The sequence below is a fragment of the Lactuca virosa genome, chromosome 1, assembly GCF_052849685.1.
Source record: "Lactuca virosa cultivar CGN04683 chromosome 1, Lactuca_virosa_CGN04683_v6, whole genome shotgun sequence".
NCBI lineage: Eukaryota > Viridiplantae > Streptophyta > Magnoliopsida > Asterales > Asteraceae > Lactuca > Lactuca virosa.
Genome location: NC_136426.1, coordinates 30,999,706 through 31,013,255, shown reverse-complemented (window position 1 = coordinate 31,013,255; position 13,550 = coordinate 30,999,706). Strand labels below are relative to the sequence as shown.

The following is a 13,550-nucleotide window of genomic DNA, read 5'->3' as shown; positions in this document are numbered from 1 at the left end:
GCACCTGGATCTGATGGAAAGGTACCATCAGAGCGCGCGTCAGGAGAGGTATGAAATCATCTCCTCCATGATAACCGCAAGGATGAAGGATGGTGAACCCATCACCGGTCACTTGCAGAAGATGCAAAGGTTCGTTGACCGGTTGCTGAAGCTAAATGTTGACTTTCCTGAGGAAATGGCGATTGACATCATTCTCCATTCCTTACCTCCAAGTTATGATCAGTTTCGTATGACTTATCATATGAACAAGGAGGAAGTCACACTTAGCAAACTTCAAGGACTCTTAAGGACAGCTGAAAATGGCCTTAAGGGTAAAGCGGTTGCTACTTCTACTCCTTCAACAGCCCCTGTTCTGGCTATTGGGCAGGGAAAGGGTAAGAAAAGGAAAAACCCTTCGAAGGGTACCAAGGGTAAGACTCTTGATGGTTCCTCTTCAAGTGGGACAAAGAAAGGTCCCATTACTCCTTCTTCAAACCCAAAGGAAGCACAATGCTTCTATTGCCAGGATAAGGGACACTTCAAGCGAAGCTGCCCCAAATATCTGCAAGATCTAAAGGATGGGAAGGTTAAACCCACCCATGCAGGTATTTACACAATATTGTCTAACAACTCATCTAATGCTAATTCTTGGGTGCTTGATACAGGGTGTGGTATTCACATTTGTACTGATTTGCAGGCACTAAGAAGAAGTGAGCAAGTGGAGCACAGGAAGATAAACTTAGTCATGGGCAACAGGAAAGCATCACCTGTTACCAAGATAGGAGTTTATTCTTTATTGCTTAATAATGGGTTAATGTTAGATTTGAATAAGTGTTGTTACTCGCCCGAAATGGCGAGAAATATTATTTCCTTTCATGGCTTGTACAAACAAGGTTTTACATTTTCATTTGATAATAAAAATGGTGCTATTAATGTTTATTACAATGATGTATTTTACTTTAAAGCATTACCTTGTGATGGTGTATATGAAGCCGTGAATGTTGTAGACAATCTAGGAAATAATGTGTTGTATATTGATTCTTCAGATAGCTTGGATAAAGCATCCTTGTGGCATTGTCGTCTTGGACATGTTAACAAGAAGCGCATAGGCCAACTCCAAAAGGATGGAGTCTTGGAATCATTTGACCTCAAGTCAGATGATAGTTGCGAGTCTTGTTTACTTGGAAAAATGACAAAGTCACCCTTCACAGGTACTTGTGATAGGGGTGAAGGTTTGTTGGATCTTGTACACACGGATGTGTGTGGGCCCTTCAGAGTTGCTACAAGGGATGCTAATCGCTATTATGTGACTTTTACTGATGATTACAGTAGATATGGATATATTTACTTAATCAAGCATAAGTCAGAAACCTTTGAAAAGTTCAAAGAGTTTAAGCAGGAAGTTGAGAATCAATTAGGCAGGAACATCAAGATGCTCCGATCCGATCGAGGAGGAGAGTATCTTAGCATTGAGTTCCTTGACTATCTTAAGGAATGTGGGATTGTCTCACAATTGACACCTCCCAGAACACCACAGTTGAATGGTGTAGCTGAGAGGCGCAATCGAACCTTGTTGGATATGGTTCGTTCCATGATGAGTCGAGCTTCATTACCAATCTCTTTCTGGGGGTATGCCTTAGAGACTGCCGCCCATATCCTTAATCTAGTCCCTACTAAAAAGGTTGCCAAAACACCTCACGAGATGTGGACTGGGAAAGTTCCCAATTTGGACCACATCAAGATTTGGGGTTGTGAAGCTTTCGTGAGGCGTGAGACTCATGATAAGCTTGAACCTCGAAGTGAGAGGTGTTTTTTCATCGGCTACCCACAGAGATCCTTTGGTTACCTCTTCTACAGACCCAGTGATAATGTGGTTTTTGTAGCAAGAAGAGGAGTCTTTCGTGAGAGAGAATTCATAAGCCAAGGGGACAGTGGGAGGCAAATTGACCTTGAAGAGCTTCAAGAGTCAAGTGGTGAAGGAACCTCTAATGCTATCGACCAACCTGAGGAGGAAACTCCTGTTGATCCGATAGATGAGTCTGTACCTCCAAGACGTTCCACTAGGGTGAGGAACACACCTGATTTTTATTATGGTTATCACATCACCACTGAAGGTGATACATTTATTAAGGATAGTACACTAATAGATTTGGATGAACCTAATAATTACAGGGAAGCCATGGCAGGCCCTGAGTCTGCTAAATGGAAGGAGGCTATGGACAGCGAGATTCAGTCCATGTATGACAATCAAGTTTGGAACTTGGTTAACAATGTACCAGGTCGTAAGACAGTTGGGTGCAAATGGATCTTCAAGAAGAAGACCGACATGGATGGGAAGGTACACACTTATAAAGCGCGACTGGTTGCGAAGGGCTTTACTCAAACTCCGGGAGTTGACTATGATGAGACCTTCTCACCAGTAGCTAAAATTAAGTCTATTAGAGTATTGTTAGCCATAGCTGCATTTCATTATTATGAAATATGGCAAATGAATGTCAAAACCGCTTTCCTTAATGGAAAGTTGGCTGAGGATGTTTACATGGCTCAACCAGAGGGTTTTGTCGATACAAGATACCCTAATAGAGTGTGTAAGCTTGATAAATCCATTTATGGATTGAAACAAGCATCTCGCAGATGGAATCTTTGCTTTGATGAGAAAGTCAAAGAGTTTGGCTTTTCTAGGAGTGAGGATGAGTCTTGTGTGTATGTCAGGGCTAGTGGGAGCATAGTTAGCTTCTTGGTGTTGTATGTGGATGACATACTTCTCATAGGAAACGACATCCCAACCTTGCAGGAGGTTAAGTCCTGGCTTGGGAAGTGTTTCGCTATGAAGGACCTTGGGGAAGCTGCCTATATCCTAGGGATAAGGATATTGAGAGATAGGAGTAAGAGACTAATTGGACTTAGTCAAAGTACTTATGTGGATAAGGTACTGAAGAGGTTCAGTATGCAAGATTCCAAGAAAGGAGAGTTACCAATCCAGAGTAATGCCAAGCTGAGTAAGACTCAGAGTCCGAGTACAGAGGCTGAGATAGCTGAAATGAGTCATATACCATATGCTTCTGCTGTGGGCTCGATCATGTATGCTATGACTTGTACTCGCCCTGATGTGGCCTTTGCTTTGAGCATGGTCAGTAGATATCAAGGGAACCCTGGCAAGGCACACTGGACAGCGGTAAAGAACATTCTCAAGTATCTGCGGAGGACTAAGGATTGGGTCCTTACCCTCGGGGGCAGTGATGACTTGAGAGTGGAAGGATATAGCGATGCTAGCTTTCAGACTGATAGGGATAATTTCCGCTCTCAGTCAGGCTGGGTCTTTATCCTAAATGGAGGGGCAATTACTTGGAAAAGTTCCAAGCAGGAGACAGTAGCTGATTCTACTTGTGAATCAGAGTACATAGCAGCAAGTGAAGCAGCTAAGGAGGCGATATGGCTAAAGAACTTCATCGGAGACCTTGGAGTTGTACCAGCTATAAAAGAGCCAATGGAAATTTTCTGTGACAGCGAAAGTGCGGTTGCTTTGGCTAAGGAACCGAGAGATCACGGGAGATCTAGGCACATTGACAGAAAATACCATTTCATAAGACATCGAATAGAAGAAGGACTCCTCGTGGCTAAGAGGGTATCATCAGATGAGAACCCGACAGATCCCCTCACGAAGGGACTGAGCAGGGTTAAACATTTACAGCATGCGAGGCGCATTGGGCTGAAGGATGATATTAGTTTCAATAATTAGATTCCTGAAACTTGTAAAATGTAATTGACATTTGATGATAAATAAAAGTTGTTATTTATTTATGAGTAAGGTGTTACTATTTTATGTTGATTGTTTACTATGTTTCAATTTTGCATGTTTTTACTTCCACAATAATTATGTTATTATTCAAACCATCCACAGTCAGTTAAACTTTGGAAGTAAGTATTGATTTAAGACTGTCATGAATTTGGCTTGTATGATTTGTCTAAAAGTGCTTTGGACAATGCAATGGTTGCTACAACATTCATGAGTACTCATAAGGGCTGAGTATTGGATCCAACCCACGCTCACTTGCATCACTTCATGGATTTTATCTCGAGTGATCGTGAGACGGTAATATCATATAAATCTTCAAACCTAGAGATATGAGTTGTTGACTATGAGTTGGTTATTCATTGATTGCACGAAAACGCATTGGTAACTCGATGTCATAAAACGTGCCTTTGTGAGTAATTCAACAAGTAGTTAGTACAGGCATATCAGTCGAAGTTTATCTGTTCCTTCTAGAAATAGAAGCGATATCTGGGCCCCTCGATGATTTGGTTTTGACCTATGTACCGGGCCCGGTCAGAACCTAATTGATGTGTTCAATTTAGTTCTATGTCAAAACAAATCAGAGATCGAGAAACAAATGCTGGACAATAAGTAAGACCATGTTCCATGTGTTTGTCCGGCTGATATCATGAGAACAGAGGATTATATGATCACTTATCTTAAATGACGTATCATCATCATCTCAGTTCCGAGAGACTTTGAAAGAGCTACGATTGCTAGTCGGATTTTGAAGTCATATTCGCAAATATAGTTATTAGACTTATCCAAGTGGGAGACTGTTGGATATAGTGTCTAAGTCCATAACTTTATTTGGTATGTACTTGACCCGACCCGGCATGGTCCATTTGGGTTGCATGGCATTGCAATACTTGGATAGACTAAATGAGAGAATAAGGCACTTATGATTATTAATATATTATAAGTTCTAATATATTAATAATAGTATTATTTAATTAGTATTGATCAAGTATTAATCTAGGATTAATTTTGTGATCAAAGTGAGACTAATTAAATATATAGGGTTGATTATGACAATCATCAATTCTTTTATGGTGGATTAATGATCCATAGTTTATGGGTTATGGATGTAACCAAATGGAGCTCCATGGATGGTCCATGGGAGTTACAAATCCATGGGTCATGGGAAATCAAGAGTCATGACAATTAAGGGCATTCATGTGTAAACCCTAATTGTGACAACACTATAAAAGGAACCCTATAGCTAGCAAAAAGTGGAGCTAGTGGACATAGTGTTACTAGAGAGGGCATAACCAATTTTGAGTGCTAGAAGTATTCTCTCAAGTTATTCCAAGTCTTGTGGTGTTGTGTGAAGCATTTGAGGCACAACATTTGGGGTGCTAGGCTCACAAAGTCTTGAAGGAATCCAAGCAACAACAAGGTATGTATTTCTACTAGTTTTATGTTTTATGTAATCCCCATGCCATGCTAGTTAGGAAATAACCTTGAAAAAGTAATTTGCATGTATATAGAGAAAACATAGATTCAAGGTTATTAGGGTTGCATGTACACTTAGGAAGTGTTAGAATGCTCAAAACCCATCAATTACCACGGTGGACTCCCCCAAAAGGAAGTCCACATTCCGCCTCTTGAGGAGGCGTCGACCCGTGGAGTTAGTCCCGATAGATTCCACCTGCGGTGAATCCAACCAGGAAAGCCATCACTTGGAGGCCATATGGGTATCATGTCTCACTAGCCCGACCGAGGCCTCCTCCTCCGTGTCAGAAGGCAAGGGGTCTTCACGAGAAACACCGCCAACAGGAGCATCGACCAGCGCCAGGTCGGCTCGAGGATCAGGCATTGGACCCGAAGTAGTGATCGGCCCAGAAAGAGCCAATGCACGGTCGATGCTAACTAGCGACAGAAGCACTTCCACCAACGGCATCTCCCGATGAAGACAGGCACCCTGAAAACGACCTCTCAAAACCATCTCGAATGGAATGATCCTCTCACGGCCTAACAACAAAACAAGAAGATCAAGCGCATAAAAAAGGGGGGGCATGTCACACTGCGAAACACAAACACAACCGAAGGAAAGCAAAACAAAAAGAGAGGAAGGGAGAAGTGCTTACCATCCTTCACAACGAAAAATTGAGGCATAATTCCTCGAGACCTCCAAGCTACACTCATACCCACAACGGACAACATACGATCCTCCCAGTCATCCCCGTTGAAAGAGATGCTCTTCAAAGCGTTGGCAACCTGCTCACTAGCCCCCCAAAGAGTAGGAATACGATCAGAAAAGTTGGATCTACGGGGATAACCATAACCAACTAAATCCCGATTCACCTAGAGCCACATGTCCTTCCAATTCCTTTTTGGCGCTTTTTGATTCAAGATGAAAGCATGAACACCTCTGCGTTGAGAAAATGTATGAATACCATATCGAGTCGATGAATTGAAGAAGTACTTGAAAGCCCACAGTTGGGGAAGCACACCCAGAGCCCGACATGTCATCTCAAAGCCAATTATCTTGTTAACAGCGTTGGGGTTAAGTTCGTCGATAGTGAAACCGTAGTGATGCATGATCTCGTCAAAAAAGTCGGTTGTTGGCAACCGGAGCCCTGCCTCGAAGATGGGAATAAGAACTCCGACCTTACCCTCTGGTGGTTAGGAGATGACGGCTCCCTTGTGTGGAAACTAGAACCCATGATCGGGGAGGAAACCAAATTGCTCCTGCAGCCTGGAAAACTCTTCGGAAGATGGAGTGACACTTGTGTTTAGAGATGTCATGGTCTAGTAACGAAGGGGAAACAAAAACGAAGAAGAAGAAATGCGGAAGGAAAGGAAAGAAAGAAGCGATATTGGAGGAAAGAAGAAGCAAAGGAAAAAAGGAAAGCAGATCGGATAAGGAAGGTTTTAATTGCAGGCGGGAAACCCGAACAGTTATAATGATGAAACTTCCGACTCAAACGATTTCGTCACGTCAACAGGCAGCAGAAACTGCCATCGATGAACACGTGTCCAGGCCTAATGCTAGAATGACCCCGCTTACCCGAGTAAGCACTGACGTCCACTAGCCTAGGGGACTTGTTGACGTATCTCACCCGAAATAACGTCAAAGGATAATGGAGTTGTCAGCTCAGGAACGGCCCATCAAAAACCCACTACCCGACAAGAGTCAGGAGTAAACCATTCTCCATAAGACCCCGCGTTCTAGCACCGACAATCTGGCATCGGGATTGGCCCCCTTTTAGGAGAGAAACTCTCGTTCCAAATAAGACAAAAGAGTTCTAGTTGCCCCAGAACCATAGGTGTAGTGCTTGGTGATCTGCCAACTGACAGTTCTACACCAACATCAAATAACCACCTACGGAGCACGATCTACCAATCGAAGGCCGCCTCGTCCTGCCATGCCTGGAAAAGTAGAAGATATTGTCGGGGATCTGTTTCCTTAACCACATGTATAGAAAGGTCCCTTCTCCCTCAAGAGAAGGGATCGACTCTTTAATCATAGTCTCATACATTCCATAATAAACCTTTTCTCAAAGGAACTCATTAACTTGACCGTCGGAGCTTCGTTCCGGGATCACCTCCCAGATGACGTCTGACGATCTTGTTTTCTTTGTTGTGATCCTCAGGCTTATTTTTTTCACCCCTCAAGGAGACGGAGTTAAGTCGGAGACATATCACAACGTATTCCATGGAATAACATTTTATCTTACTTAAAATTAAAAAATTTATTGTGAAAAGTGTGAAGTTTTAATATATAGACATTTATAGGATGTAACATAATGATTTGAGATACAATAACATATGTTTCCGTGGTTTTGCATATAAAAAAATTATTAAGGTGATTTCATAAATAAATAATAAAAAAATAGGCCATGTGTATAAGTGGCAAATGATGAGGACGATAAAATAACAACCTATGTCAAATATTATTTTATAGGTTTCAAATTAAAAATTACTTATATTGATAATTCAATACAAATTATATGTTATGTTTATTACAAATAGGATGTTTAGGGTATGTTTGGTTATATTTTTTCTATAAAAATTGTCCTTTATGTGGTTCTGAACCGAAGTCAGTGAAACATTTTCTTTTTCACCATAGGTTCACTACAATGACGCCCTTTTAGATTATGAAATGGTGTGGGTTCCCCTTCCCTCAATTCTTCGGATTTGCTGATTTTCTTGACTTTGCCGCTAAGTGGAGTAATTGTCCCGAATAAAAAGAAAATTCTTATTAAGTTTTCTACTACTTCATATGACGTATTTGATTGGCGAGAAACAAGAAGGTTTTTAAAACACCCCTCCTTCCCCAACCTTGTTAGCGAATGATGTGATCTCCTTATCTTTTATGTGGTATAAACACATGGATAGATTATTTGATGTTAATTGGGTGCAACGGTGTTGCAGTCCGTTTTGAGTTTTCTATTTATTATGTACTTTGTTGTTTTGTCCAAGTTTTAATTTCTTGCTAAGCTTTGTTTATTTGTTATAACATTTTGGTGCTTCCAAAAAAGGATGTGTTTGACAAAACTATATAGAACTTAGCAGCAAGAAGCTGGAGTTTTTATTTGGCCTGAAATTTCGACAAAAGTTTTTAGCTTTTAAATATGAAAAATTATATAAAACCAAAAGTTAAAATCCCTAAAAGCCTAAAAACTTCTAAAAACTACAATTTCTGAAAAACTAAAAGCTTCCAAAAATTACTTGAATTAGCTTTTGTATTATGAGTTTTTGTTTCAAATAAAAACTAAAAACTCATATTGTCTACCATTTTTTTCGCTTTTTGTTTTTTCTTGAAAAAAATTAAAATCTAAAAGCTTTCAAAAATTACATACATGACAAGTCAACTTTATTCTAATTGAAATATGCAAGTATGTTGTTATATATAGAATTAGATTAATTTGTCCATTTGAATAATTATGATGTCTTGTCCTTACTCTGGATGAAGATAGCATACCAAATTTGTATTAAGCTTCGCTTTAAAGTTTTCACTTTATAATTTGAACCGATGCTTGTAATCAAACGTAGGACATGAAGTTTCAAACCACATAGACCACTATTTTGTTGCAATTAATTGCTATTTGTGTTAGCAAAAGCTTCAAATTGATAAATTATGCCAACAATTTACTTTATAATATACTTAAAAAAGACATTCATAGATTTGCATGGCTGATGGATAATGGCGGTGCTCCTACGTGGCTCAGTTTCGAATTGTTATCTTGATGATTCTTTACTTTGTTAACTCTATAAATAGACCAAAGCATGAGGAGTAAAAACCATAGCAAAAATCAGAAGAAAAAGTGATTTTTTTTATTCGAAGCAGAAATCCTTCGAAGATTACATAGGCTCAGATCGAGGTTTATCAGCAATTACAGGTAACATTCATGTAATTTCTTGAACTAAAAAGCTAGTTTCTGATCGAATGTAAGTTGTAGGTTGATTTTTTTTAATCAAATTGAAAGCCAAAAAATAAAAAGAAAACGGTAGATTAAATGATCAATGCATGTACTGGTAGTCGAAATTGGTCAAATTCAATGGCGGATTAAGCAAGAATCGAGCTCTGAGTGAGTTAATAATAGTGATGGATCGGGTCATGTGACCGGGTCAGGAAGAAGAGATCCGCGTCCCCCTCTGTTGTTTAATGTTTTTGCCAAGTTTGGTATAATTACATTTTTGTCTCCTCAATCTTAAAGAGGTAAGTTTGAAAATTGAAATCTTCTATTTTGGCCACAGCTTTGGAATCACTATTTCGGCCATTATTTGCAAAATCGGGTTTCAGAATTAAAACATTTTCAAATCTTTATGTTATCTTCTTCCTTTTTTTTAATTTATCTTTTAAATTAAATAATGTGTTTTGTCTAACAAACATAATTTAATTACAAAACCTTATGTTTATCCATCCCATATCTTTTCCAACTAAAAATCACTAGTGGAAGCTATGCATAATTTAAAAACTAATGTTTATGCATTCTATTTTAACTCAAATCAAGATCAAATAAACTAAATATATTTCGTATACGTTTCTTGAATGATAAAGATCCATAATTAACTGACATTAAATGAAAGGATAATATTCGATGCTTCTTTTTTACATGAGATCAATATTTAAAGATTTGTCAATGATATGATTATGACGTAGATTTAGGCCAAACTCCCCCTCTTTTTCTTAAACAAAAACTTTAGATTAAACACCTACGAAATAAAAACAATTACCTTAAAAGAAATATTTATACATTTTAATTTACCAATTATAGTATATATTTTTAAATAAATAAAAGAGACGGGTGTGATTTTTTTTCCTGATAATCACAGGAAAAAAGAAAGGTCTCCCAATATCTAGGTTTCCTTGTTTTTCAACAAATTACGCTCAATCGTATTTTTTCTTCTCGCAATTTTGGTAGTTAGTACTGGAATCAATGGGAGTAGACCCAAATGATTCACTGAATCGGGACATATCTGAATCCTGACAAAATCACGAGTTTAGTTTCCGCAGAAAAGGATTCAATCCGTTTCTCACCTGTGATCACATTTATTGTATTAATAGTCTTCTAATTCAAATCAATCCATGAGTTATCAGTTACTCGAAACCACCGATTCAACAACGATGGTTTCCGAATCAGATGCAACTCTTCCTTTATCGTCGTCGCTGGATTTCGTGACCAATGGAAGTCTTGATTTCAAAGGCAGAGTCGCAAATAAACGGAAAACCGGTGGATGGAAAGCTACTCCGTTCATCATCGGTACCTTTTTTAAAGTTTTGAATACACTTAGAACTGCAATTGAAGATTTGAAGCTCATCTACTATCTCATCAATTCATCATCGTGTTAATATATCGGTTTAAGTATCGTTGACCATTTTTTTGTAGCGAATGAGGCGGCGGAGAGGCTGTCGGCGTTTACAGTGTCGGCGAGTCTGGTGTTGTATTTAACGAAGGAGATGAAGGAATCGCTTCCAGATGCAGCCACGCATGTGAGTGATTGGGTAGGAGCGACGTATCTTCTTATGCTTCTCGGCGCTTTCATCGCCGATGCTTATTTGGGCCGTTACCTCACCGTTATCTTCTCATCCGCCGTTTACCTCGTGGTATGTGCCCTTCCTGTTTTCAGTTTTCGCAATTATACTCCCCCAAATAAATGCCAACATTTTATTAATACCAATGGAAAAGTTTGATCATAAAAACAAAACATCCTAAAAGAACAAAAAAGTTGATGAAAAAGTGAATTATTTTCTAACAAAGCCATAGCCTGTTTTAAAAAGGTAGCTAGTTAGTTGTAGTACGTTTTACACTATTATATTGGGTAGATTTTTTTAAAGTACAGTGTCCTAAAGAACCTGTATCTCTTACTATTTTACCAGGGAATGATACTCCTGACGATTTCGGCATCCGTGGACAGCCTCCGCCCGAAACCCTGCACGGAAACATCAAACTGCCCGACAGCCACCCCGGGGCAATCCGCGTTCCTCTACTGTGCCCTAGCCCTAGTAGCCCTAGGCACGGGTGGTGTGAAACCAAATGTCCCATCATTCGGTGCTGACCAACACGACGAAAATGATGAGAAAGAACTCTCATACAAATATACTTTTTTCAACTTCTTTTTTCTTTCAATCAAAGTGGGAGCTTTATTAGGGCTCACAGTTATGGTGTATATAGAACAAGAGAAAGGGTATGCTTGGGGTTTTGGGCTTCCAACTGCTATCATGTTTGCATCCGTGGTGATTTTAGCAGCCGGTTTTCCAATGTATCGGTATAAAAAACCAATGGGGAGTGTCTTCACGAGATTTATTCAAGTTCTTGTGGTTTCGGTAAAAAATCATTTTAGAGGTGTTCAAGTGGGCCCCGAAACTAAGCTTTTTGAAGTTGCTACCGAAGAATCGGATATTGTGGGTGCAAGAAAACTCTCTCATACTCCTCAGTACAGGTACTACGCATACTTTTATTACTTTCGCTTATATGTTTCTGCAAAAGGGTTTACTGTTAAACCCTTTTGCAGAAACCCTGAGCCAACAGAGTGTCGGCTAAGAGTTTTCAGAATAACCATCCATTTTTTTGTGAAATGACTTCATCGAATTCTTTGGTTTTCAGATTCTTGGATAAAGCGGCAGTAATGGAAGACCCCGAACTACTAGACGTATCGGACCGATGGAAACTATGCAGTGTAACACAAATCGAAGAACTAAAAACATTTTTACGAGTGTTCCCGGTTTGGGCCTCAACAATAGCCCTCTCCCTCTCTTTAGCCCAACAATCGACCTTCTTCCTAGCCCAATCCAAAATCCTAAACCGCCAACTCACCCCAAACTTCACCATCCCACCGGGGTCCATGCAAGTGTTTGCAGTCGTAAACGCGTTCATCACGGTTCCAATTTATGAAAAATTCATCGTCCCAATCATCCAAAAACGAACCAACCACCACCGCGGCTTCACCGCCCTCCAACGAATGGGAATCGGTCTCTTCATCTCCATTTTTGCATTGTCCGCGGCCGCAATGGTCGAACGCATGCGTAGGACCCATGCGGACCCTGCGGGACTAACAGTGTTCTGGTTAGTCCCGCAGTTTTTTATATTGGGTGGGGCAGAGTCTTTTACTTACGTGGGACAGTTGGAGTTTTTTTATGATGAGGCTACGGATGGGATGAAGAGTGTTTGTGGGGCGTTGTTTTTGAGTGAGATTGGGATTGGGAGTTGGGTGAATAGCGCGCTTGTGAAGATTGTGGAGGGGGTGACGGGGACTGGGGTAGGTGGGTGGTTGAGAGATGATTTGGATGAGAGTAAGCTTGATTATTATTATGCCATGTTGGCAGGGATTAGTGCGGTTAATTTGTTTATTTATGTGTGGGTAGCTCGAAGGTATAAGGGTCGACACCAAGGTTAGATGTGGCTTATAAGTTATAGATAGGGAAAATTTAAGCTGTAATTAATGTTTGTTTATTATAGCTTTCTCTTTTCATTTTTTTCCATTATAGCATCCTACTTATGGTTTGTTTTTTATAGCATTCTACTTTCATTTCAAGTGAGAGAATGCCAGGTTTCATGTTTTTCAAGTAATAGGAGGGTTCTTATTATAATGGTTTCATGTTTGTAACTTTGCAATATTGGATATAATCATTTCAAAGCAACAAGAAACAACCCGTGCATGATGTTGTTCCTAGTTATTGCTGACAACATTTTACACTGTATGTTCTTTCATTTAATCTATTAATAGAAGTTCCCTTCAAGACTGTTTTGATCATTGTCATACCAACAAAATTGATTATGCATTGCGGGTTTCCAAGCATTCAAGTCTATGTTCTATGTTATCAGCTGTGTTTCTCCTGATAAATGTGTGGGTTTTTGTAATTTATTTCTGAATGAAAATGGATAGACTGCTCGAGCTGAACAGCTAGCTAAGTCCAGTCCGGTTAAAGCGCAGGCAAGGCCCGAAAATAGCCTGGTATAGGACTGGGCTTGACTTCGGAGTTTTGGCCCGGAGGCTGGGTATAGCCTGATCTATCACTGTTCAAAGCCGGTGATGTTTGACCTGGTCTAACCCGAAAGCTCAGACCCAATGTTCACCTCTAACCGAAACTATCGAATTTTATAATGATCTCTAAAATGAAAAATCTAAATGGGTACAAACTACTTCAAGTATGTTTTGTGGAATTTACAAATCTAGATTTGTTGGCGTGGTGGAAAGATAAGGAGCCTAAGTATCCGATTTTGGCAGCAATGGTCTGTGATTTACTTAGGTAATTATGGAATTGGTTTATTTTATTAGTGGCAGTTAAGACAAGAAAACTTATACC

General features: G+C 39.7%; 1 protein-coding gene across 2 annotated transcripts; it reads left to right on the top strand.

Moving 5' to 3' along the window:
* Window positions 1-9,046: 9,046 nt before the first annotated feature.
* LOC145163640 (protein NRT1/ PTR FAMILY 8.3-like) lies at window positions 9,047-12,725 on the top strand. 2 transcript variants are annotated; one of them, XM_079082508.1, is made up of 5 exons: window positions 9,047-9,141; window positions 10,344-10,506; window positions 10,633-10,850; window positions 11,124-11,686; window positions 11,851-12,725. In XM_079082508.1, exons 2-5 carry the CDS (start codon window positions 10,371-10,373, stop codon window positions 12,638-12,640), a joined length of 1,707 nt encoding a protein of 568 aa, XP_078938634.1. In that variant the 5' UTR covers window positions 9,047-9,141; window positions 10,344-10,370; the 3' UTR covers window positions 12,641-12,725. The 2 variants fall into 2 exon arrangements, with proteins under 2 accessions (XP_078938634.1, XP_078938601.1); XM_079082475.1 differs by lacking the exon at window positions 9,047-9,141 and having other exon boundaries at window positions 10,037-10,506.
* Window positions 12,726-13,550: the final 825 nt, after the last annotated feature.